The following is a 26,872-nucleotide window of genomic DNA, read 5'->3' as shown; positions in this document are numbered from 1 at the left end:
ACTTGAGGCTCACCTGAAAGGCAGTGGGACATGAAGTCAGCCTTGTGTGCTAGACTCCCAATAGGCAAGACCTCCCTGTCCCTACCCGACTGACTCTCCATCTCCTCCGCCTCTTCAATCCATCCACGCTGAAAAGATGGAATGAAGGGGGTTCAGGAACTGGAAGAATCCATGATAGAACTAGGGCCCGCAATCCTTGGTGGCGGTAGCACGCATGCCATCACTGGGTGCTACTCGGTCCCGGCCTCCATAGGATTCACCCAGTGTGCCATCAGGGAAATGTGTCCCTGGCCACCAGCACTTGTCCACGTGTTGGTTATTAAGCGGACCTTTGCAATAATTGCATTGGTCAGGGCACGGGTGATGTTATGGGACATGTGCTGGTGTAAGACGGGGATGGTATAGCTGGAAAGAGTGGCAACTTGGGACCAAGTGCCAAGTGAAGACCGGCACCATGAGGTTGCGGAAAGCCTCAGTGTCCACAAGACTTGCCAACATTTCCAGGGCAAGCAGTCTGTAAATAAGTCAGTTTATTGTTTTGGCCTGTGGTTGGGTGACTGGGTATTTTCGCTAGCGTTCCAAGACGTGGCTGCTCAAATATTTGGACATCACTGCACATGAGCTCCTCATGTCCCTCTTGAAACGCGCAGGCCCAAAGGACAGAATCAATAATTGGAAATGTAAAGAGCTCCTCAGCGTGTAAATGCTTACTCTAAAATAAGCTCTCCCTCCAATAACAACTGTCCCTGAACTGCTTTTTGAGGAGAATGTGCTGATTATCGCATTACAAAGACTTCTGTAAGACCCCATGACGCGATGCGGCTGGTTAATCACAGTAATGCCAGTATCCAACACCTCTACGGCATTAAGGCGTATGTCAGCAAATCCCAGCATGTTTTTAAGCTAACAGGCTCCAAACATGTGGATGGGAATTCAAGCATGGCGCTCAAGTATCCGTGATACTCCATTGAGTAACAAGCGAGCCTGAGCACCTTGATGCTCAATCGAGTATTGAACAGTGTCGAGCACGCTTGCTCATCACTATAAAAAAGTTCTTAAAATCAATACTTTGTCCTGGCGGGTAGCGACGTTTCCATTTTCCAACATGTACAAGCTTAAATATAGTCAGATGTACTTCACTTACTCCAAGAAAGATAGCATGCCTTCATTTTTTAACAGTAGCATGACCAAAAAGTTTAAGATGCAGTTGTGTATGGTTTTCTGGTCAGGAAAAGACAGTTCTTAGAATAAGGAATTTGTGCTGGTGGGTGGCAACTTTCCCATTTTCCAATATGCACAAGATTTTAAAATAGTCAGATGTACTTCACTTACCCCAAGGAAGCTAGCATGCATATTCTTTTAACAGTAGCATGACCCAGCGGCCTAAGTCACTGGATTTATCCTTCAGTCTCTTCAGAGGAGTGGGTTTGAATTCCACTGTTTCCAGAGTAAGAGGATTTTTGACAGCCTATTGAATCTAGTCTTATGATTTTGCTAACAAATGAATGCACATATATACTTTAATACTCTCCTGCATTTGTAGGAGTGTGTGGTTTTCCATTTAGGAAAAGACTGCTCTTAGAATCATTATTTTGTCCTCGTGGTTAGGAACTTTCCACTTTCCAACATGCACAAGTTTTAATATAGTCACATGTACTTAACTCGAAAGAAGCTTGCACAACCATGCCTTTAGCAGTACCATGCCCGAGTGGTCTAAGGCACTGCAGTTTGGATTCAGTCTCTTCACAGGTGTGGGTTCCAATCCTGCTGTTAAAGGGAATCTATCACCCCTTTTTTCGAATATGAGCTGCCGACACAGACGTAACCTGAAAGATAAGAAAAAAAGTTAGATTATACTCACCAGGTGATGGCGGTCCGGTGCCTCCCATCTTCATACAATGCTGTCCTCTTCTTTCCTTCCTGTCATGGCTCCTGCGCACGACAGGAAGGAAAGAAGAGGACGGCATCTTATGAAGATGGGAGGCACCGGACGGCGACACCCATCAGACCGGACCGCCCCCCCCCTCTCGGTGAGTATAATCTAACTCTTTTTTCTAATGTTTCAGGTTACATCGGGGGCTTATCTACAGCATTACAGAATTAGACCATTTGCAGATCTTAGCGATTGATTAGTGTAACCTTACAGCCTGTCCTTGGTTTTGTATTTTCAATAGTGAAGAATGAAGTCAAAGTTTATACTATCTATTCATTGGCTTACTTTACAACAAAATTTGATACAATTTTGGTGCCTGGTATCACATCTCAAGCCATGCTTTTTCACACTAAACCATATAACAGCCGAGATTTTAGTAACGTTACTGCTCATTACAGCTGCCAAATCTTGAGGAGAGCAGTGCGAGTGGGATTAGATGAACGTTTTGGCAAGGCATGTACTACGTCGGACCTGCGTGAGAACTTTTCTTTATAATAAATTGGTGAACAAGGGACAGTTTCTTGTTTAGATTTTTCTCTTTTTATTTTTCAGGTTTCAATTTGTGGCCTACGCCAAACCTGCATGGGATTTCTTTCCATCTATCTTTTTGCATATCTTTAACACCTAAACATCTGTAATTTCCATTCTATTCTGGTGTCACAGTCATGTCATCCGTGTGCACATGCGCAGTACAAATTATCAACTGTACTGCTGGAGAAAAATGTACATGTCTACATATGGGTCACATGGACACACAGTCCATGTGAAAACACACACACGTGCGCAGTCCCATAATTATATTGGATGTGCGTGTGTACATGTCTCCAGTACGTGTGAAAAATGCCACCACATATATTGGAAACACACTGACGTGTGAATGGGGGTCTCATTTTGCTTGTTACGTCCTAGTGCTTTGGTAGTCTATGCTGGGACTGTAAATAATGACAAAAAGGATTAGCAAACCCAAGGAAGTTCACGACTCGAACTTTGGTCCAAAGTTTGGTTCGGGTACCAGAACAGCACCCGAGCTTCAACCCCATTTAAAACATTGGTGACCCGAATTGTGGAACTGAAAAATTCTGTCTCTAGCCTTCCTCCGGAGCGCCAAACATTAAAAAAGGAATTCCAGGAGAAGTCAGTGTTTGGCATTTAGCATCGTACACTAAGTGTATGGTACGCTTTCCAGCGTACAGTTTCCTGGGAGAAGGGGGCAGAGTACCTTTGCTTGAGCAACTGTTTGGGCCAGTGCTAAAATTGACCTACTGGCCCAGACAGTGCACTCTTTGAAGATACAAGTAGAGGGAGCATCAGAAGAGAGGAGGGGAACTAATCTAGCCAGGTTTAGAAGACTGTCCACAAGCTCTATTGGAAAAACCTTAGAAATCACTGCACGCCTTACGAGCACTGAATAAGTGACTGGAAACCTAGGCTACAAGTGGTAAATGATAAAATAAAAAATTTGTAATAACTAGATTTCATTAAAAAAAATAACACGCAAATTACAAAGCTACTGGTTTTTTACAAGCACTGTGGAATTTTATAGTTTTATGATGAAAAAAAACATTTAAAAAGAATTTTCAGGAAAAGGCAATACGGTAACTAAAAAAAAAACTTAAGGAAGTCCTCCCATGAACTATTTTTTGGCTGTACAATAGTGTACTGTCAGTGTGTCAATACGCTCACCCGTTGCAGCCGCCATCGTCTCTGGCAGCAGCGCCGTTCTGCTTCTGAGTGATGTCACTGCCTCATTCCGCCACTCCATATACTTACATAGTAAAAGCCACTTCCAGGTCACCAAGAGTGGCGACATCAACTCAGAAGAGGAACAACGCTGGATCCTGGAGATGGATGGTAAGTGAGTAAAATATTAAGTTTATGGGAGGACTTATTTAAAGGCTCTATGGAGGACTCTACTGAACCATAAATATAACAACCTCGATGGGCACTTTTTTTCACTTAAATGTATGTTTTTTTTAGCCAAAAGATATTTTTTGCTATTATGTTTCAAGAAAAATCTTAAATGTTTTGGCAGTCTCTATGCTTCACTGTACATAGTAGATTGCATAGAGTTAGTAGTGAATCAGTCATTGAGCCTTCTTCTCTTGAACTTCTCTATGCGGATTTATGATCACATCAAAATTGAGCTGAATTCTAATGTGGCCATAAATCAGCTTAGGGGTGTTCGGGAAGAGAGCCAAGAGCTACAAACAAGACCACTAAACAACTTTGACAGACTCCATTCATTTATTCTGCAGCCAGCTATCAGTAAAGTACAAAGCCCACAGAACTCAAATGTTTCAACATTTTTAATGAAAGCCAATTGCACAAATTATTTTAGCCAAAAATCCATGCATTTAAATAAAAATGCCCCTTAAGGCACCCACATATTCTAATGCCTTCCTGCTACATGATGTACTGTTAAATCGTGGAGTGGGCTCAGGAGCTGTGCCCGTTCTGTCTTGAGGCTGAAACATTGCTGTGTCGCTTTTTCATCTTGATATGTATTTTGTCTTAAGTTTTTCTGGTGCCTTGGATATATCTATGTTAAATTTTTTTGTATTCAGCGGAGAGCTGCCCCAAGGAGACACGGAAAGGAGTGGGGCAAAGAATGTTAGTACAGGGCAGATACTAGCTGTGCTGTACAGCTGACGCCCACCTCTTAAAGAGAACCTGATGGCAGGGCAGATCCAGGGCAGCACGTGTCAGGCAATGGCAGCATGACATCAGCCATATTAGTCTGACAAATTCAGGAAGACTTACTTTTAGATCCAACTTGGGACCAAGCCAACCAGGGGACTAGTGACACAGGTAGGTCCCTGGCGACTTCTCCACACTCGCATCCTTAAAGTGACAGGTCTCTCAGAGTGTAAGTCTATAGGGAGAGACCTGTAAGTCATTGACATTGGGAGGTAATGCACCGGGGACCTGCCCGTCTGACTAATCTCCTGTGCTGCTTGGTCCCCATCTGGCTTTTCACATGTATCCTTTTCTCTGAAGCCCCGCAAATATACATGGATAAAATCATACAGCCAATGTCTGATACATGTAAGAGTCAAGCTGTCAGGTTAAAGTGCAGCGATCAGAACTAGCGCCAATTGCTGAACCACTGATTCTTTAACAGCACCATCTAAGTGGCACAATCCTGGTGGCTTGTCTGTGTTAATATTTTAAAAATATTTTTAAAAAAAGCAAAATTTCCATAAAAGTCTAATGTTTCAAAATATAAAAAGTTACTGAACTCATGCAGTAAAAGACATAAGAGAAAACACCATTGAAATGCCCAAGTTGACATTTTATGGTTGCTCTACCTGCCTCCATAAACTGCAGCAACCAGTGTTGTAAGTACCCCAGAATAGTACCACAATCTATTGATGAAAACATAAAAAAAAAAAAGAAAAAAAAAAATTATGAAGAAAACAAAAGTGCAAAATAACAAACATTGGCTTGGGTTTTAGGGGGTTAAATCATTTGGACTCCAGTCAGGGGCAAACATATCACTGACTGGTGCAATCTGTGCATCCGCACAGGAGCCCGGAGAGGTAAGGGGGCTCTTTTCTGCATTCTGATGCGCTACTGGGCTACAAAGGGCCCATATACTGTTCTTGCATAGAGACCCTCTCCTGATTGTGTCTGCCAGTGATTCCAGTATATTAGGATTTACCTGATTAACAGTTTTCATTGACAAAAAATAAATATTCTAGTTGACGCATTATCTCATTGTAAAGTAAAATGGTTATGCAAGAAATATGGCATAAAGCTAGCGGATATGAGAAGTTCTGAAACAAAGAGTAAACATCAAAAAGACCCGTTACTTAAAACTCAGCACTGTAATATGTATAGTCTTTGTGCTATTCACATGGTTGTACTCCAAACAGAAACGGACAAGACAATTTTTTGTATGAAAACCAAAATATATAAAATCAACATGTTACAAAGGAAAAAAAAACAATTCAGGCATTTGGTGACATTGCTTCAGTGCCGTCAAGTACAGTAGTAGTGCTGTGGGAAAAGATAACACATACACAGATACAGACCCAAACATCCTTACAGACCAAGAATAAAAGATTGAACAACCTTGGTCAACTGTTAGCTCGGTCCTTCTTCCAGCCTGCTGGGAGGACATGTAGCCAAGAAAGTGTTAGGTACTAAAGAAGCTCTGCCGCATCATGCAACTCAGTGTTCTGCAGTTCGAGAGGTGACTCTTAACAGTGTGAGACACCATAGGTAAGAAATTGCTTCAAATGACGTGTGCTACACAGCTATATATACACAATAAGAGGGGTGGTCGAGTTCATGGATATAAATGTGATCTGTAATAAATAAATGAGGGGTTTTTTTTCCTGAAAACAGAAACTATATAAATGCACAGTGCACTACAAATCTCAACCCTTCCGATGTTTGACGAGATATACTAATGTCCGACTCTCTCAATTCTCAGTGTGACCCTATCCAACAATAAATTATTGACATTAAAATGACACATTACACTGCTTACAGAGTCCATATCATATACAGGGGTACTAAGGGCTCACCCTTTCTTCTTTAATCTACATAGTGCTATAAAAAAATTAAAAAAAATAAAAATACAAAAACAAAACAAAAAAAAAAAAAAAAACACAGTATTTAGAAAGATCCTTTATGATATTTAAAAATGTATGGACCCAGCACCTTTATCATGTCTCCATCATCTCCTGCCTTTCTGTCCCAATGACATGGTCCACACCACTAAGATTTTAATTGTGGACTTTGGTGCAAATTCATAAAAGTCCCAGACACCCTGCTGCCCCACCAGACATAGGCCAAGAATATTGTACTGCTGCTGGAGAGGACACTGCAGAAATTGGACCAGGAACTTCAATTGGTAATTTTTCACATTTCTTTTTTTCTCCATAACATTTACATAGCACTTCTGAGTTCTCCTTTGAGATGTGGAGAAAGACTTTGCGTTCAGTAATCTGCACATTCCTCTCTAAATATTTATATACACATTTTCTACATTAAAAAAAAATACATTTTCTTCAACAAAATAAAAACATCTCTTTGGACAAAAGTAAAAAGAGGGAGGACACTTGAGATTGTGGATTTCACATTGGCCAGTCCTTCCTGAGAGGCCCGCTTTGGCCAATGGCAGCAACCAAGGAGTTGTTGAAGGCGGAGACGGCAAAACATTGAAAGTATATGTTCTCATATATATATGTTAATTTATACATGTACAATATATTTAAACACATTTTCTTTAGCAGACGATTGAGGCACAGTAGAGAGCAATAAGTTGTAATGCCGCTCTGCCAGGAAAATGTGGGCCAATAAATGTGCAAAAAAAGTGTAAACTCGTTTAGGTTGGTTGTCCCATCGGGGCTATAAGCGAGTGGGTTCATCATCGCTGTCACTACAATTGCCACAACAGTCCTGAAAAAGAAAGCAAAAGGAGATATTATTGGAAGAAAAGTCACACGTTTACATGTCATATGAAACCTTACCTTGAAGGGGTTGTCCACTACTAAGTCAACCCCTTTCTCAATCTTCTACCTTATAAGAGTGGTAACATTTGTTCGATATGACTTGCATTTGTGAAAATATTGGAAATTTTGCAGAAATTATGAAAATTTTCAAACTTTTAAAGGGAATCTGTCACCTATTTTTAGCCCTATCAGCTGCCAGCACCTCCATCAGGGGCTTATCTACAGCATTCTGTAATGATGTAGATAAGCCCCCGATGTAACCTGAAAGATGAGAAAAACAAAGTTAGATTATACTCACCGGGGGGAGCGGTCGGTGTCGCGGTCCGGTGCCTTCCATCTACATACGATGACGTCCTCCTCCTTAGTTCTTCCGCGGTTCCTGCACAGGCGTACTTTATCTGCTCTGTCGAGGGCAGAGTAAAGTACTGCAGTGCGCAGGCACCGGGAGAGGTCTGGCGCCTGCGCACTACAGTACTTTACTCTGCCCTCAACAGGGCAGATAAAGTACGCCTGCGTTGGAGCTGCGGCAGAAGTAAGAAGGAGGATGGCATCGCTAGAAGATGGGAGGCACCGGACCGCGACACCCATCGGACCGGACCAGACGCAAGGGTGAGTATAATCTAATTTGTTTTTCAGGTTATATCGGGGGCTTATCTACATCATTACAGAATGCTGTAGATAAGCCCCTGATGGCGGTGCCGGCAGCTGATAGGGCTAAAAATAGCTGACAGATTCCCTTTAATTTTTATGCCCTTTAGTCAGATAGTTATGTAGTTAATAAATAAACAAACAATGAAACCCCCCCCCCCCCCAACAGGTGACCCCATTTTGGAAACTACACCCCTCAAGGATTTTATCCAGGGGTATAATGAGCATTTTGAACCTACTACCCAGAATTTGATAACATTAGGTAGTCATTTTGAACATTTTCATTTTTTCACGAAAATGTTGTTTTAGGTCCGAATTTGAAATTTTCACAATGGATAATAAATAGGAGAAAAGGGACTCCATAATTTGTTGCACAATTTGTCCCGAACATGACAATATCCCATATGTGGTCAAAAACTTCGGCTTGGGCACAAGGCAGGGCTAGGAAAGGAAAGAACGTTATTTGTCTTGGCTAGATTGTGAATGCTATGTCGCATTGGAAGAGCCCCTGACATGTGAAAACAGCAGAAACCCCCACTAGTGACCCCATTTTGAAATATAGATCTTTCAAGGTCTTCATCTAGAGGTGTAGTGAGTATTTTGAATCTATACACAGAATTTTATAACATTGAGACATGGAAATATGACATTTTAGTGGCAAAAAACGGTAATTAGACCTATCGGTAATTGTGTTTCCAGGAATCCATCCTGACAGCACGCTGGAGGACGTCCTTCTTATCCACAGTGGGACAGGAAACCACGAGAGCTTAAAAGGACCCTCCCCCTACCACCCTTCAGTGATTTCTCAAAGTAACACATCTGGATGGATGCAAAACGTGGATTTTTGTGATAACTCACCGTAAAATCCTTTTCTCCGAGACGCTTATTGGGGGGACACAGATACTGTGGGTGTATGCTTCTGCCGCTAGGAGGCTGGCACTAAGAAAAAAAAGAGGTTAGCTCCTCCTCCGCCATATACACCCTCGCCCCTATTGCGGGCGGAATTCAGTTTGGTGCCAAAGCAGTAGGAGGACAACAAAATCAGCCTTAATACAGGTACAACATGTCCAGAAAAGGACCACCTTATATCACATAAATAAATGCGTATTAACTAAACAAAAACAGAGCCAACTGGCTTATAAGGTGGGTGATGTGTCCCCCAACGAGCGTCTCGGATAAAAGGATTTTACGGTGAGTTATCACAAAAATCCATGTTTCTCCTTCGCCTCATTGGGGGACACAGATGCTGTGGGACGTCCTAAAGCAGTCCCTGGGTGGGAGAATTGACTCATCGATCCAAGCTACATGCACCTCTTGTTTAAAAGGTGCGCCACCGCTACTTGGAGAATCCTTCTACCCAGGATCGCATCCGCCGAGGCCTGAGCATGGATATTATAATGTTTGGCAAATGTGTGCAGGCTGGACCAGGTTGCTGCCTTGCAAACCTGTTCCGTCGAAGCATGGTGCCGAAGCGCCCAAGAGGCGCCCACTGCACGGGTAGAGTGCGCTCTGATCCCTGCTGGAATCGGCGTGCCTCTAATGCGGTAGGACTCCTGAATAGTCAAACGAATCCATCTGGCTATGGTCGATTTTGAGGCAGCGAGTCCCTTCCTGCACCCTTCGGGGAGCACGAACAGAGTGTCCATGACGAAAGGGTGCCGTCCGCGACACGTACCTCCGAAGGGCTCTTTCCAGGTCTAACGTGTGAAGAGCCTTTTCCACACGGTGCACCGATGCTGGACAAAATGAAGGCAAAACAACATCTTCATTAATGTAAAAAGAGGACACGACTTTCGGCAGAAAAGGAGGGGCTGGTCTGAGGACCACCTTATCCTTATGGAAAGTGAGGAACGGAGCTCGGCAGGATAGGGTCGCCAGCTCTAAAGCCTGCCTGATGGAAGTGATGGCCTGACAGCTAAGGGCTCCAGCCCCAGATTTTCTCCGCAGGAGCCCTCCCAGGCCCTCTCCTCACGGACGATCCTCTTCAGCTTCCCAGCTCAGGTATGTGAGGGGGCCTTGACAAAATAGGACGGTGCAGGCACCCTAGCTCCATCTAACCCCTTCAGGGTGTGAGGAGAAGGATAGTCTGCCGCCTTGCAGCACCGCAGTCTAAGCATTGGTGGAGCAGTGGGGACCGCACGGACTAGTCTTATGCCTCTGTACAGCCCACATGGTTTCAGTACCTAGGGGTGGTCAGGGCTAAGTCCGGCATTGTGTCCCACGTCGCGAGAGAGGATACATGGAGGGACACTCGCACGTGCTCGCCCGTTGTTGGTTTGGGGAATTCGGACCCTTTCAATAGGGTCCGTCGCCCCTGTCTCATCTTCATGGGAAAAGGAAAAAAAAAAAAAAAAAGAAAAAGTCTGGAGCAAAACCAGACGTGTGCACCTCCATAGACACTAAGCAAAAAACTGAGTTCTGCCCGCAATAGGGGCGAAGGTGTATACGTCGGAGGAGGAGCTAGCCTCTTTTTTCTTAGTGTCAGTCTCCTAGCAGCAGAAGCATACACCCACAGTATCTGTGTCCCCCAATGAGGCAAAGGAGAAAAATAGACTTTTTATTTAAACCAACATTCCTCATACACATGTTACATCACAGTCGTATAGAAAATATCATAGGGTGGGAACTAACAGTGCTGTCAGGATGGATTCCTGGAAACACAATCACCGGTAGGTTTAATTACCGTTTTCCAGGTCACCACCTGACAGCACGCTGGAGTAGTACCAAAGGATATTGGTCCTAGGGTAGGATTACTGCGTGGAGCACTTTTCTCCCAAATGCCAACTGTGTGGATGCCACGTCTAATTTATAGTACTTAGAGAAGGTACTGAGACTGGCCCAAGATGCCGCTTTGCAGATCTGTTCTGCTGAGGCTCCTCCCTTCTCCTCCCATGACGCGGCCATGGCTCTAGTTGAGTGGGCTCTAAGGCTCCCTGGGGGACTCTGACCCTGTGCCCTATAGACTAGGCTAATTATGGATCTAATCCACCTTGCTATTGTGGATTTTGATGCCTTCTTCCCTTTATTCGGACCTCTGTATTGGACAAAGAAATTATTATCCTGTCTCCAAGGCCTGGTTGCGTCCAGGTACCTGAGTACTATCTCCCTGACGTCCAGGTTATGGTAAGCACCTTCCTTCTTATTTTTGGGAAACTGACAGAATGAAGGGAGCACTACCTCCTGATTCATATTTGAGTCTGAGATAACCTTGGGGAGAAAGGCCGGGTCGAGTCTTACGACTAACCGGTTGTCAAACACCTGTAAGTAAGGATCTTGGATAGATAGGGTCTGAAGTTCCCCTAGTCTCTTTGCTGATGTAATTGCTACCAGGAAAGCCGTTTTGAGTGAGAGATTACCGATCTCTATCTCTGCCCCTAGCTGGTATGGGTGCCTACATAGTGCATTCAGGACTAGGTTAAGGTCCCAAGGAGGGACAGTCTTCCTTATTAAGGGTTTAAGCCACTGCACAGCCCTGGAGAAACGGGTTATCCAAGGGTGCGATGATAGGGTTGTATCGTAGAACACACTTAAGGCCGCAATCTGTACTCTCAGAGCGCTGGGTCTAAGGCCCTTTCTGAACCCTGCCTGTAAGAAGTCAAGGATCTTTGGGATGTCAGGTTGGTCAGTCTCAACTGTCGCCTCTCCACAAAAACTGCAGAATCTTTTCCAGATTTTGTTATATATTGCTGCGGTCACCGGTTTTCTACTTGCTTGTAGGGTAGATATAACTTCGTCCGATAGACCCCTTGCTCTTAGGACTTGCCGCTCAGGATCCAGGCTGATAACTGGAGTGCTTCTGGCCTCTGGTGCAAGACCGGACCTTGGTGGAGGAGGTCTTCCCTTCTTGGCAGGAGAATGGGCTCCTCCTGTGATATCTTCCTGAGCAGGGGGAACCAGCTTCTTCTTGGCCAGAAGGGCATCACTAGTATGACTCTGGCTCTGTCTTCATAAATTTTCCTGAAAGTTCGCGAAATGAGAGCGAGAGGTGGGAAGGCGTATAACAGGCCTCTGCTCCAAGACTGTGACAGAGCGCGAATTCCTGCTGGATTTTCCAGAGGGTTCAGAGAGTAGAAGGTCTTGACCTTTGCGTTCTGTTTGACCGCGAATAAGTCTATCTCCAGTTTTCCCCACTGGTCGCATAGGCTGTTGAACAATGTTCCCATTCCATTGCGGCTATCCTTCTCCTGCTGAGGAAGTCCGCGACCTGGTTTCTGGCACCCTCCAGATGTACCACTGAGATTGAGAGGACCTCTCTCTCTCTGCCCATCTGAAGATTTGTTCTGCTAGGCGTTGTAGCTGGATGTCTTGGTCCGCCCTGGTGATGGAGAAAGGCTACTGTCGTGGTATTGTCTGACAGTACCTTGACGTGTCTGTTCCTTACCAGGGACCGGGCGGCAAGTAGTACCTTCCAGACCGCATGCAGTTCTCTGAAGTTGGAGGACTCGTTGCTGTCCTCCGAACTCCATTGTCCCTGGTAGTGTCTTCCCTTGACGTGTCCGCCCCAACCTTGTTGACTCGCGTCCGTTGTCACTACGACTTCTGGGGACTGAATCCACGAGATACCGGCTTGTAAATTTCTCGGAATGGTCCACCACAGCAGAGACTTCCTGACTCGGGGACATGACTGAATTTTCTTGTCTAGCAAGTTCTGCCTCCTGTCCCAGGACGCTAGGACTGCCCGTTGTAAATCTCGAGAGTGGAATTGGCTCCACCTGGCGCAGGGAATGCAAGAGGTCATCAGGCCCAGGATCCTCATCGCGTTCCTGATTGATACCCGGTTCTTTGAGAACTGACAAATCCTCTTCGGCATGCTGGCTTGCTTTTCCTCTGGTAGATAAGACATTCTTCTTTGAGTCTAGCATGACACCCAAAACTTTTATTCTGGTCTTGGGTATCAGATCTGATTTTGACCAATTTATGATCCAACCCAGCTTCTGCAGTGTGGAGATTGAAGACAGACAGTCGACTCTGAGCTGGGCTACTGAATCTGCTACTATTAAGAAGTCGTCTAGGCAAGGGACTACCGTGATGTTTCGACCTCTTAGGTAGGCCACTACCTCCACCATTAATTTTGTGAAGACTCTTGGGGCTGACGATAGACCAAAGGGGAGGCAGCGAAACTGATAGTGGTATATCCTGCCATCCCTTTTGACCGCAAATCTGAGATATTTTTGATGGTCTGGGTAGATGGGGACGTGGTAATACGCACCCTTTAAATCTACAGTGCACATTACCACAGCCTTTCCCAGAAGAGGAATCGTGGATCTTATCGATTCAATGTTGAACCGTTTGTATGTTACCCACCTGTTTAGGGGTTTGAGATTTATTATCATTCTGGATTCCCCAGATGGTTTTTTTTATCGACAAGAGGCTCGAGTCCTCTCCCCTCTTCTCAGGCGGGTACTGGAACGATTGCAGACGTCTCCAGGAGGTCGTGGATATCCAACCACATAGGGGAAGCTGAACCGAGTCGAGAGCTGGTTACTAGAAATCTGTTCGGGGGGGAGGGAGTCGAACTCTATTATGTATTCCTGAGAGATGACCTGTAGCACCCAGGGGCTGGTGGTAACCTCCTGCCATTCCCTCAGGAACCTGAGCAATCGCCCCCCTACTCTGGTGGCGTCATTTCCTTCGGGAGCTTGACCCTGAGCCGGAGAAGATGGTATCCCTATTTCTACTTCTGCTCTCACCCCCCTTGGGGTAGCTCCATCGACCCGATTTCCCCTTCCCTCTATAGTCCGTTTTCTGGTTGTAACGGGGTCTACGAAAGGGCTGATACCATTTCCGTTTCTCTTCAGGGAACCCCTTCCTCTCGTCTGAAGCCTTCTGTGAAATATCATTGAGAACGGGCCCAAAGACTCTTCTCCCCCCCCCGAGAAGGGAATTGAGCACATCTTATTCTTTGACTGCATGTCACCCGACCAACTCTTAAGCCGGATGGCCCTTCTGGCTGCGTTGGACAGGGACTGAGTTCTGGCCGTGAATCTGACGGACTCTGCCGAGGCGTCAGCTAAAAACCCTGTAGCTAACTTTAGTAAGGGGAGGGATTTTAGGATGGTTTCTCTCAGAGTTCTATCTGACAGGTGCTCCTCCAAATCATCTATCCATAGATGCATGGAGCGTAATACTGATGTTGCAACTATATTAGTTCTTATGACTGCTGCTGAACTCTCCCAGGCCCTTTTTAAGAGCCCGTCCGCCTTCCGATCCAAGGGCTCCTTTAAGTTTGAGGAGCCCTCAAAAGGTATCGCCGACTTTTTTGATACTTTCGCTACTGGGATGTCTGTCTATCTTGGGGATCTCCTTCCAGACCTTGACCTCCTCTGGGTCAAACGGCAGGCGAAGTCTGAAGTCTCTGGGAATAGTCAGTTTTTTCTCTGCTTCCTCCCATTCGTCTAATATCATCGCGCGTATATAGGAGTTTACTGGGAAGACCATCGAGGTCTGTGAGCGCAGCCCCCCAAACATCTCGTCCTGTACTGAGAGAGTTGCCGGGGGCTCCTCGATCTGCATAGTCTGCCGTACTGCTCCCAATAGCTCGTCCGTATCCCCGGATGAAGAGATATCTCTTTCCCTTTTCTGGGTGCTCTCTGATCTCTTCCTCTTCCACCTCTGATTCGGACAGGATCTCCTCAGAAGAGGTGTCCGATTCCCTCTGCCTCTTTCTGGATACCTGGGGGTTCATCTGTGGGGTCTGGGGAACGACAAGGCCTGACACCGAAGCCTGCACCTCTTCCCTTATAATCGCTCTCATGTTAGACATGAGTGTAGCTTGTTCTTCCCCCACTATGCGTCTTGTACATGCATCACAGAGGGCTTTCTGCCACGTGTCCTTTAGCTTCTTAGAGCAAATCGGACACTTCTTATCTTTCCTCCTGGGCTCCTTTCTCTCTGGGGTGGAGGTTCCCCCCTGGAACATATAAAATACGTGTTCTGTGGGGATCTGCCTTTCTGGGGCCCTGCAGTGACCTTCTTTTAGGTTACTCACGTGACCCTGGCTCTCTGGCCCCGTCTCAGTCTTCGCCTGATCCTCCATATTCGGGTAGGGAGGACTGCTGTGGGCTGTTCCTGCTGACCGCACTGTCCTGCTGAACGCCGCGTTGCCCAATCTGCTCCGGCTGGAGAAAACGCCGCTCTCCGTCCTGATCCGGCCTATACAGGCCACGGCCCGTGACGCCGGTCGGCCGTGACCCGGAAGAGACGCCCTGTGATGACGCGACCGGGAAGTGGCGCGCCCCGCCTGTGATGACGCGTCCGGAAGTAATGTGGCCGTGCTCCTCTCCTCTGTGCCAGGAGCGATGTGCCGCGTCCGACTGCGGTGGATGCCCTGCGGTGACCTATTCCCGGGACCCGCTTGTGGGGCCAGTAGACTCCATAGAGGCGGCCCGAGCTCAGGGACATCGGCGGCGGCGTCCGGGGTCAAGAGCCCCCAACAGGAGGAAGTGACCCCATCTCCCAGGAGCAGCGCTGCACTGGGTGTGCTGAGGGACCCTCTGCCAGGTGTCAGCTGCAGAATTCTTGAGGTAGGAAGGGAAAGGCTGGGCCCCCCGATTCTAACCATCTGCCAGGAACGGTCGGATCTTCTCTCGCCATTCCTATCCGCAGTGGGACAGGAAAAACACTGAAGGGTGGTAGGGGGGAGGGTCCTTTTAAGCTCTCGTGGTTTCCTGTCCCACTGTGGATAAGAAGGACGTCCTCCAGCGTGCTGTCAGGTGGTGACCTGGAAATGTAATTTTTGTATTTTCTGCAAACTTGTCAGGTACACAAGGGTTAATAAATGAAATTAGATGCCACAGTTTATTGCACAATTTCTCCCAAACGTGGTGCAGCCCTATATATCATCAGAAATTACTGTTAGGCCACATGTCAGGGTTGAGAAGGAAGGAGCACTATTTGGCTTTTGGAGCACAGATTTTGCTAGAAAAGTTTGTGGGCAACATTTGCGGAACCCCTAAGGTGCCAGAATAGCATAGAAAACCCTAAAAGTGACCCCGCTGTAGAAATTGCACCCCTCAATGAATTCATCTATGGCTGAACTTACTATTTTGTAACATCCATGCCAGGTTTTTTTTTTCTGGAGAACTGCATATCTGCCAGTCTAGTATTCATACATTGTGTCCCCATACAATGTGGGGCCCCCATACATTGTGCCCAGCTTGTGCTTTTGGTGACACACACCCTATAAATTGTTAAGAGCCCTCTCCCCACTACAATAATGCCAAACATGTGGCTGCTTACTGTGGTTTATACATAGTGAGGCTCATAAGGATGGGGCGATTGGATTTGGGAGTGCGGAAATCACAGGATTTTATTTGAAGGGGTGTGAGCAATGTCACTTTTACACAGTCTTTGTTCTTCCAGTAACATGGGAACCCCCTATAGTTCCAGGGCCAGATGAAGGACCTGAGAGGATGCTGATTTTGTGTGGCATAAATGAGAGTTTTTATTGGTAACATGTTTGGGTACATAATATTGCTTCCAGAATATGGCTGGATCACCTTCTTGTGTTCTACGCTGAGCCCTTACATCGGGGATTCCATGTAAATCCCCAAAAAATGTGATTCAGACAAAACCCCCAATGGAACCAGCCACCATCTTTTTAGGCGTGCACAGATCTGTGGTCATCCACACTTGTGCGCTAAAAAGACGCCCAAAACCAAGGGACACCGCCAGAACACAGACCAGTCCAAAGTGACTCAATCTGCCCTATAAGTGAGTGGTTCCGTCCGGGGTTTTATTTGAATCTCAGTTTTAGGGAATGTACACGGAAACCCTGACATAAGCACTCAGCAGAGAGTGCAGGATAAATGTGAACCAACCCTTATTCCGATTTTTGGGCGGTAGAATGAACAAATAGACAGCAGTACAGGAATAGTTCTTATTTTTACGCGGTTTACTGTGCGGTACAAGTGAGAAGGTGGATTTAGTCTTAAGGTCAGTGCGATTGCACTGATACTAGATTTAAAATCGGGCTTATTTTTAGGTTTCGCTACCATCACACAGTAAAAATGCTTTTTTATAAAAAGTGGGGTTTTTTGTTGTCATATTCTGAGAGCTGTAACTTTAGTTTTTGGCGAACACAGCTGTACGAGATCTTATTTTTTGCGGGACAAGTTGCAGATTTTTTTTGGTACCATTTTGGGGCACAATATTTTTTGATCGCTCTTTATTGAGATTTTTCATACACAGAATGAACAGAACCCAGCAATTCAGTTATTGTTTTTATTTTATTTCTTTTTGCGCTGTTTGCTGTACGGTAAAAGTGATAAGACCGCTTTGTTCATTGGGTCGGTACGATTACAGCTATACCAGATTTATATATTTTTTATGCTTTGCTATTTTTACACACTATGAACAATATTTTAGCAAAATAAATTTATTTTGCATCATCATATTCAGAGTGCTGTAACTTTTTACTTTTTTTGCCAAATGAGCCATATTAGGCCTTGATTTTTGTGAGACGGTTTGGGGGTTTTCATTTGTACCTTTTTTTGACATACGAATTTTTAATCGATTTTATTCACTTTTTTGTGAGTCAGTATGATGAAAAAGCAACATTTTTGGCATGTTTATTATTTTTAATGTTCGCCAAACGGAATAAATAATGTGTGAGTTTTATAGAGCAGATTGTTCCGGACGCGGCAATACCAATTGTGTGTTTTTTAGTTTATGTTTGTTTCATCAGAAATGCTGCATTTTGAGTGGCAAAACAGATTTTCGTGATGTGTGTGCTTTTTGTGTTTTCATTTTACGTGGTTTATTTTATTTATTTATTTATTTTTTTTTTACACACTTTCACTATGGGACATGTATAACTTTTACTTTGAACACTTGTCTCATACACTGCTGTACTCATTTACAGCAGTATAGGAGACTGTCAGTGCCTCATTGACTGTGCCTGTGAGAGCCAGTTTATTGCTGGCTCTCACAGGCCATCGTACCCCTGGGGTTATCACATGACCTCAAGGTACGATGATAACCATTGGGACCCGCAAATCTCATCACGGAGGTCTGATGGTTACCAAGAGGGTCTTGTGACCCCCTTGTAACAAGTTAAAATACCACTGTCAAGATTGTCAGTGGTCACAAAACCAACTGGGGCCGATATTGCTAGCTGTCATGTACACCTGACAACCGCAGGAATCTCTGCTGCTTGGCGCTGCAATTCCCTTATTCCCCATCGCCATTTTAAAACGATAATGAGAAAATAAGTACCCATAAAGCCTGCCGTTTTAACGCGCATCGGCGGTCGTTAAGGGGTTAAAGCACCACTCTAGCGGATTTTTTTTTATTGCAGTGCTGGAGTGTTTCTTAATTTAAGGTCCCTAACATTATATTTACCCTCTGCCGTCCTCACCTATCAGCGCTTCTTCGGAGGGTCTTTAGCAGGTTCTGACCTGCCAGATGGCTCCAGCGTTTGCTGAAGCGAGCCAGAAGTCACTTATCAATGTAAGTCTATGAGAACCTCATTCTTGCCGTCATAGACTAACACTAAACACTTGTGACCGTTACTTCTGACTTGCGTGCAGTAAGAAGTTGTGGTCACAAGATGGCACCCCTTGACCGCACGGCACCAATAAAAGGTGAAGATGGCGGCAGGTAAGAGAAAGACTAGGGTCAGGTACCTTAGATTAGTAGCATGACTTCAGTGCTGAAAACAAATTAAAAGAAAAGCTGGAGTGGTGCTTTAATGTCATTTTGACATTCATGGTTTGATAGGATTTAGTAGTTAGGTTATCAATACAGGAGGGGCTAGGCTATGGTGGGAATTCAGAGATCAACGCTATTTAATCATAATTATGCTTTTTAAATGTTGTAATTTTTTTTGGTATACTTCAATGGTTATTTTTGTACACGGCATTTCTTTGCACGACCTGCTTTGCAATATATACAGTCATGGCCAAAAGTTTTGAGAATGACACAAATATTATATTTTCACATGATCTGCTGGCCTCTGGTTTTTATGTGTGTTTGTCAGATGTTTTTATCACATACAGAAATATAATTGCAATCATATTATGAGTAACAAAAGGTTATATTGACAGTTAGAATGAGTTAATGCAGCAAGTCAATATTTGCAGTGTTGACCCTTCTTCTTCAGGACCTCAGCAATTCTCCCTGGCATGCTCCCAATCAACTTCTGGATCAAATCCTGACTGATAGCAGTCCATTCTTGCAAAATCAATGCTTTTATTTTGTCTGAATTTGAAGGTTTTTGTTTGTCCACCAGTCTCTTGATGATTGACCACAAGTTCTCAATGGGATTAAGATCTGGGGAGTTTCCAGGCCATGGTCCCAAAATCTCTATGTTTTGTTCCCTGAGCCATTTAGTTATCACCTTTGCTTAATGGCAAGGTGCTCCATCATGTTGAAAAAGGCATTGTTGATCGCCAAACTGCTCTTGGACTGTTGGGAGAAGTTGCTCTTGGAGGACATTCTGGTGCCATTCTTTATTCATGGCTGTGTTTTTAGGCAAGACTGAGAGAGAGCCTATTCCCTTGGCTGAGAAGCCACCCCACACATGAATGGTTTCAGGATGCTTGACAGTTGGCATGAGACAAGACTGGTGGTAGTGCTCACCTGGTCTTCTCCGAATAAGCCGTTTTCCAGATGTCCCAAACAATCGAAAAGGGGATTCATCAGAGAAAATGACTTTACCCCAGTCCTCAGCAGTCCACTCCCTGTACCTCTTGCAGAATATAAGTCTGTCCATGATGTTTTTCCTGGAGAGAAGTGGCTTCTTTGCTGCCCTCCTTGAGACCAGGCCTTGCTCCAAGAGTCTCCGCCTCACAGTGCGTGCAGATGCACTCACACCTGCCTGCTGCCATTCCTGAGCAAGCTCTGCACTGCTGGTAGCCCGATCCCGCAGCTGAAACACTTAAGAGACGTTCCTGGCGCTTGCTGGTCTTTCTTGGGCGCCCTGGAGCCTTTTTGGCAACAAGGGAACCTCTCTCCTTGAAGTTCTTGATGATGCGATAGATTGTTGACTGAGGTGCAATCTTTCTAGCTGCGATACTCTTCCCTGTTAGGCCATTTTTGTGCAGTACAATGATGACTGCACGTGTTTCTTTAGAGATAACCATGGTTAACAGAAGAGAAACAATGATGCCAAGCACCAGCTTCCTTTTAAAGTGTCCAGTGGTGTCATTCTTACTTAATCATGACAGATTGATCTCCAGCCCTGTCCTCATCAACACCCACACCTGTGTTAATGGAGCAATCACTGAAACGATGTTAGCTGGTCCTTTTAAGGCAGGGCTGCAATGATGTTGAAATGTGTTTTGGGGGATAAAGTTAATTTTCTAGGCAAATATTAACTTTGCAAGTAATTGCTGTTAAGCTGATCACTTTATAACATTCTGGAGTATATGCAAATTGCCATTAGAAAAAATGAAGCAGTAGACTTTGTAAAAATTAATATTTGTGTCATTCTCAAAACTTTTGGCCATGACTGTACACACACATGAAATATTTATATATACCTCAATAAACATGAAAGTGTCACGAACAAAGTCATGTCGGCTCGGACATCGCCCAGATTAACAAGGTCCGCGTCAGATGTCGACGAACCAGGACAATCTGATGATACATGGGCTACTGGAACAAATCATACATAGACAAGGCAAGAGAACCTCGATCTGATGAACAACATATGCAACCCCCGAAGATCCTGATCAAAACCTGCAACTAGAGAGCACTGCAGCTGGTCTGAAACAGAAGATCTTAGATAAACTAAATACCATCAATACCAGAGATTGACTGCCAAGACTCAGCAAAGAAACACCACCAGACAGTATGCTAAAAGATGCCTATAGAGCACTTGCATCAATACCTATCACCACCATAACTCAAACTAATAAACTGATCTATGCTACTGCCTCAGCAATCATGGAAATGCTTGGCTATACAACCATCAAGAACAAAAGAAGTATGTGCCCCCCTTGGAAAAGAAAGCTGGAGACAAAAATCAAAATGACACGAAGGGAAGTCAGCCAACTAACAGAAATACAGAAATGTGTAAAGATCAAGAATAACACCAAGCTGGACAAGTACAAAGGTGTGACAACAACTGAAGCCCTAGAGACTGCTAAACAAAGGCTCACAGCACTTGCTGCAAGACTAGGAAGATACAATAGAGAAGCTGAGGCCAAGAAGATAAATGCCCTGTTCTCCAAAGAACCATCCAAAGTGTACTCCCAATTACAGAGTAACAGCACAAAGGCAGCAACTCCACCCATAGCAGAGACTGAACAATACTGGAGGAACATATGGGAGAAGGAAAAATCACATAACACCAGTGTAAAGTGGCTGTAACATCTGAGAATGAAACACAGCAACCACCTAGAGGAAGAACCAGTCACCATTACTGAAGCAGACATCCAAAAGCGGGTCGAGAACATGAAGAGCTGGACAGCACCTGGCCCAGACATGATCCACACCTACTGGCTAAAGAAATTAACAGCGGTACATGAATGCATGGCAAAGCAGATGAACCAGCTGCTAGAAGAAGGCCACCACCCAGCTTGGCTAACACAAGATAGAACAGTGCTGATCTTGAGGGATCCTCAAAGGAACAGTTCCATCCAACTACCGCCCAATAACATGCCTTACAACAACATGGAAACTCCTGTCAGGCATCATAGCCACCAAGCTACAGAACCATACGAACCAGTACATGAATTTAGCTCAGAAAAGTATCAGGACTGACACCAGAGGCTCTAAGCACCAGCTCCTAGTAGATAGAGCAGTCGCTCAAGACTCAAGATCCAGACAGACCAATCTCAGCACAGCCTGGATTGACTATAGGAAAGCCTATGACTCAATGCCACACACATGGATCTGTGAATGATTGGCTCTCCACAATGTCAACAGGAAATTAAGAACCTTCCTCAGAAACTCAATGGGGCTATGGAGAACAGCATTGGAAGTCAACTCAAGATAACTAACACAAGTGACCATCATATGCGGCATATACCAAGGTGATGCACTGTCCCCATTGCTGTTCTGCATAGGCTTGAACCCCCCTCAGTCAGATAATTACAGAGTCTGGCTATGGATACAAGTTCAAGAATGGAAACACCATCAGCCACCTCCTCTAAATGGATGATATCAAGCTGTATGCGAAAAATGAACGAGACATCGATTCACTGATCCACCTGACAAGGATCTACAGTGAAAACATCGAAATGTCCTTCATACTGAAGAAGTGCGGTCCGTTGGTAATAAAGAAAGGCAAGGTAGTCAAGACTGATGGAGTGGAATTACCAGTAGGGCACGTAGATGTACAGACATGCTATAAGTATCTCGGCATCCCACAGGGATACAGTAGCCTGATGAGGAGGCAAGGAAAGCAGCAACATTCAAATACCATCAAAGGGTAAGACAGATCCTGAAGAGCCAGCTCATTGGGAAGAATAAAATCTGCACCATCAATACATATGCCCTGCTAGTTATCAAATACCCTGCTGGCATAGTATGCTGGAGAAAAGCAGAGATGGAAGCTGCAGATGTGAAGACACAAAAGCTCCTCACAATGCATGGAGGTCTCCATCCTAAGTCTAGCACCCAAAGACACAAAGATAGTATACCAACAAGGAGGGTGGTCTTGGCTTGATAAGCATCCAAGCAATCACGGATGAAACAAGGAGTAACCAGGAATACATCAGAAGAATGGCACCAAAAGATAAGATGCTGAGAGAAAGCCTAAGGCAGCAACAACAACAGATCTCGAATGAAGAACAGGAACATGAAGCGCCATGGCAAGACAAGCCGCTGCATGGGATGTACCATCGACAGATAATGGAGGTGGCTGACATGGAGAAATCTGGACTCCGAGACAGCACAGAGGCTCTAATCATAGCAGCACAAGAACAAGAACTTAGTACCAGATCCATAGAAGCAGGAATTTACCACACAAGACAAGACCCAAGGTGCAGACTATGCAAAGAAACCTGAGAAACCGTCCAACACATAGTGGCAGGATGCAAAATGCAAGCAGGATCCGCGTATACTGAACGCCACAACCAAGTAGGGGGAATTGTATACAGGAACATCTGCATAGCATATGGGCTAAGTCCTCCTAAGTCCAGGTAGGAGACCCCAGAAAAAGTGGTGGAGAATGAAAGGGCTATAATCCTGTGGGACTTCAAGATCCAGACGGATAAGCAGGTGTTGGCTAACCAACCAGACATTGTGATAGTAGACAAGAGGCAGAAGACAGCAATGATAATAGATGTGGCAGTGCCAAGTGACAGCAACATCAGAAAGAAGAAATATGAGAAGCTGGAGAAATACCAGGGCCTCAAAGGAGAACTGGAGAAGATATGGAAGGTGAAGACAACAGTGATTCCAATGGTGATAGGGGTCACTGCTCCAAGTTCTCCTAAGTTGGAAGAATGGCTACAACAGATCCCAGCAGCAACATCTGAGCTCTCTATCCAGAAATGCGCAATACTGGGAACACCTAAGATACAGTATATATATTTTACATTTACTAGCACGAGTAATACTGTATTCAGGCTATTTGTTACTCGGCGAGTAATTTGCTATTTGCCTCGGTATATTCAAGTGACCTGCCCAGAGTGTTTGACACTTTACTTGCAACCAATGAACATGCTGGGCTTGCTTGCCAATCACAGTAATGCAGTCACCATCTTTGGTATGACATTACTGTGATTGGCTGCTCGAACACCAAGTGTGTGTCAAGCTGTCATGTGCATGAAAGCACAGGAAACACCGCTTCTTATTGGTGGTGAAATGATTACCGCCGGTCAGAGTGCAAAAGAGAGTGAGGCGCAGCTGATGGAGTATTCATCAGCCGCTCTTGCGTTGTAAATACATAATTTAAAAAAAAACAAAAAAAAAACAAGTTGTGGTTTCCTCTGTATTTTCTATAACCAGCCAGGCAAAAGTCATAGCTGGGGGCTGCACATCTATTAGAAAAGGCACATCTATTAGATGCTCTAATTCTGGCGCTTTGTCCGGCTCTTCCCACTTGCCCTGTAGTGGTGGCAAGTTGGGGTTAATATTTGTGGGGTTGATGTCACCTTTGTATTGTCAGGTGACATCAAGCCCACGGCCCTCTGAGGAAGCGGACATGGCGAAACACGTGTAAGAGGGAACAGTGGTAAATATATTATCTCAATCTGTATACTATTGGCAAATCCTCAATAGGATATTCGAATCTCCATTTATTCTAAGTATGTTTGGTCCTTGAAATTATATGGACTGCATTATATTCATAGTATTTTTTACATAGCACTTATACTTTGTATTGTTTATCCTTGCTCATGAATGTGATGCATTGATCGCTGTATATTTCCCTTTCTCATATCTTTGCTCTGTGTCCCCTCATTACAAAAGCTATGTATTAACAAATGTACTATAATCATTGGCTTCTAAAAACTGATATTTAAGCCGATTACTTACAACTGATGTATATAAGTTCATTTATTATTCAAAAGCCAGTGAGTGTGGTACACTACTGTCATTTACACATTTACTCTATCTTTGATAGGGACATATTTGTAGGATAGTTAGCGTAATAATGCAATTTTGCAAATAACCAGCAGATGGAGCCACAGCATCTATATTTTGCCTGATTTTGTTTATACACAGATGGTTTACATACAGCATTATTCATTCTTTGGTTATTCATATCATATGATTAGTCATGCATCTATGTATTCACGTGTATGTATAATGGATTGATTACCACTCCTGACTCTGTAAAAATATCCCCTTTGAACCTGGTTGGTAATCGTATGTTTTGATAACTTACTTAACAAAGATGAAGTTTTGTCGGCTCCTGCAGTGATTATACAGTACACGGCAGATTAAGATTAAATTGCTGGGTTTTCTTATATTATTTATCAAACAATATACACATATATATATACATATTGTGAGGCAGCGCTGTCATTTAAGTAGGGGATCACTCGCTTGGCAGCCACAAAATCAGATCCGGCACAGGTTTTTCAATAACCATAACGGTCCATGCGGTTTATTAAACATCATAAACCATGACCAGCAATATATAAACGGCATAGCGTCCATGACAGAGCTTCACTCTGTTAGCAATTTCCAATACGCAGGCTTTTCAGCCTCCCAGTTATATCTCACCCCGTCAGGGTTCTCTCATGGCTGCTTCTCCATACTGCAGACATTCATTCCCTTCAGGGAACTCTCAGGCACTTGCAGCCATTAAACACAGCGTCCACATGCTGTCAGGAAGGTAGCCACACGAGACCTTCCAAACAGACCAATCAGGTCCCTGCATTCACCCCCATGTGACCTACCCTGGCCACATTATATGGTTCATAGCCACGCCCACCGGGTCACATGACTGACCTCATCACAGGTTCTTCAGGCATTTACACACTCTTTACAACAGTGCTTTAAACACACCCCCTGGGTGGGTTTGTAGGTAACCACGCCCACCCATCACTAGTTACCTGGAGACTTCTCCCTTACACATTGAAACAACACCTCAGCAATATCATTGCTGAACAACATATAAGTCTCCATCTCAAAGCCACCCACTTTGAGATACATAACGGCGATTCAGTATTCTGCCATTCATCCTTTCTCCTGGGACATCCACACAGCGCCCCCTAGCGGACACAGTGGTTACCACACATATATATATATATATATATATATATATATATATAAAAATTTTTGGCACAGCCAGCTCACCGCTTTGAAGAAAACCAGGAATAAGTCCAGCCCGTGGTAGCTGTTCACACGGAAAACGGATTGGGATACATCCTTGCACGTAAAGGAAATAGTATTGTTTCTCCAGCAATCAGTCAAATTATAGAGTAAAATATAACTAATTTTTCCATTAAAAAGGTTCCATGTTTCTTCAGTAACAATTTTGCATATAGTCAATCCCTTTTGGACGACATGTTTCCGACACTACATGTGTCTTCCTCCAGGCCTGAAGAAACATAGAACCTTTTTAATGGAAAAATAAGTTATATTTTACTCTACCATTGGACTGATCGCTGGAGAAACAATACTATTTCATAGTCCCTACTCCCCCCTCCTGGCATGGTCTCTGCAGCCCCCCTACCTCCCCCATAATCTCAGTGTCCCAGCTGTTCCTGCATTTAGCGGTCACGTGGTACCGCTCATTAAACTCATGAATATGCGCATATTTAATGAGCGGTAGCACGTGACCGCTGAATGCAGGAACAGCCTGGGACACCGACATCATGCTGGAAGCAGCAGGGGCTGAAGACTAGAGACTGGGCGCCAGGAGGGCGGTGAGTATGACAGGGGAGCAGAGCAATACTTACCGCTCCCTGTCCCATCGCTGTCTCCGGGTCCTCTGGCTGTGACATTTAGCGGAGGGCATGATGACGTAGTCAGTGCGCGCCCTTTGCTAACGTCACTGCACAGGACCCGGGAAACAGCGATGGAACCGGGAACGGTAAATATAGCCAGTGCCGGGGGCCTGAGCCAGTGGCTACACCGGCACCTGGCCCCCAGCGACGGAGAGGTGAGTATGTCTTTTTTTTTTTTCTTATAGCAGCAGCGGCAGCAGCATATGGGGGGTATTTTAATCATGGATCATCTACTTGGGCCACCATTAACCCCTGTGCATCATATGGGGGGTATTTATGTATGGAGCATCTTGGGCCACTATTAACCCTTGTGCAGCATATGGGGGGTATTTATGTATGGAGCTTCTACTTGGGCCACCAATAACCATTGTGCAGCATATGGGGGTATTTATGTATGCAGCATCTACTTGGGACACCATTAAGCCTTGTGCAGCAATATATGGGGGTATTTATCCTTGGAGCATCTTGTTGGGCCACCA

General features: G+C 44.7%; 1 protein-coding gene across 2 annotated transcripts in view; it reads right to left on the bottom strand.

Annotated features, from left to right (window-relative positions):
* Positions 1–4,221: 4,221 nt before the first annotated feature.
* Positions 4,222–26,872, bottom strand: part of GRK6 (G protein-coupled receptor kinase 6) — a 63,528-nt gene continuing 40,877 nt past the window's right edge. For both annotated transcript variants that reach the window (XM_073567204.1, XM_073567120.1), the window contains exon 16: positions 4,222–7,342. In XM_073567204.1, the coding sequence (XP_073423305.1) occupies positions 7,292–7,342 (51 nt within the window). In that variant the 3' untranslated portion in view covers positions 4,222–7,291. The remainder of the gene's footprint in view (positions 7,343–26,872) is intronic.

The sequence above is a fragment of the Dendrobates tinctorius genome, unplaced genomic scaffold (assembly GCF_039654945.1).
Source record: "Dendrobates tinctorius isolate UK_male_01 unplaced genomic scaffold, ASM3965494v1 ptg000001l, whole genome shotgun sequence".
In the NCBI taxonomy this organism is placed as follows: domain Eukaryota; kingdom Metazoa; phylum Chordata; class Amphibia; order Anura; family Dendrobatidae; genus Dendrobates; species Dendrobates tinctorius.
This window is presented reverse-complemented; position numbering and strand designations above follow the sequence as displayed.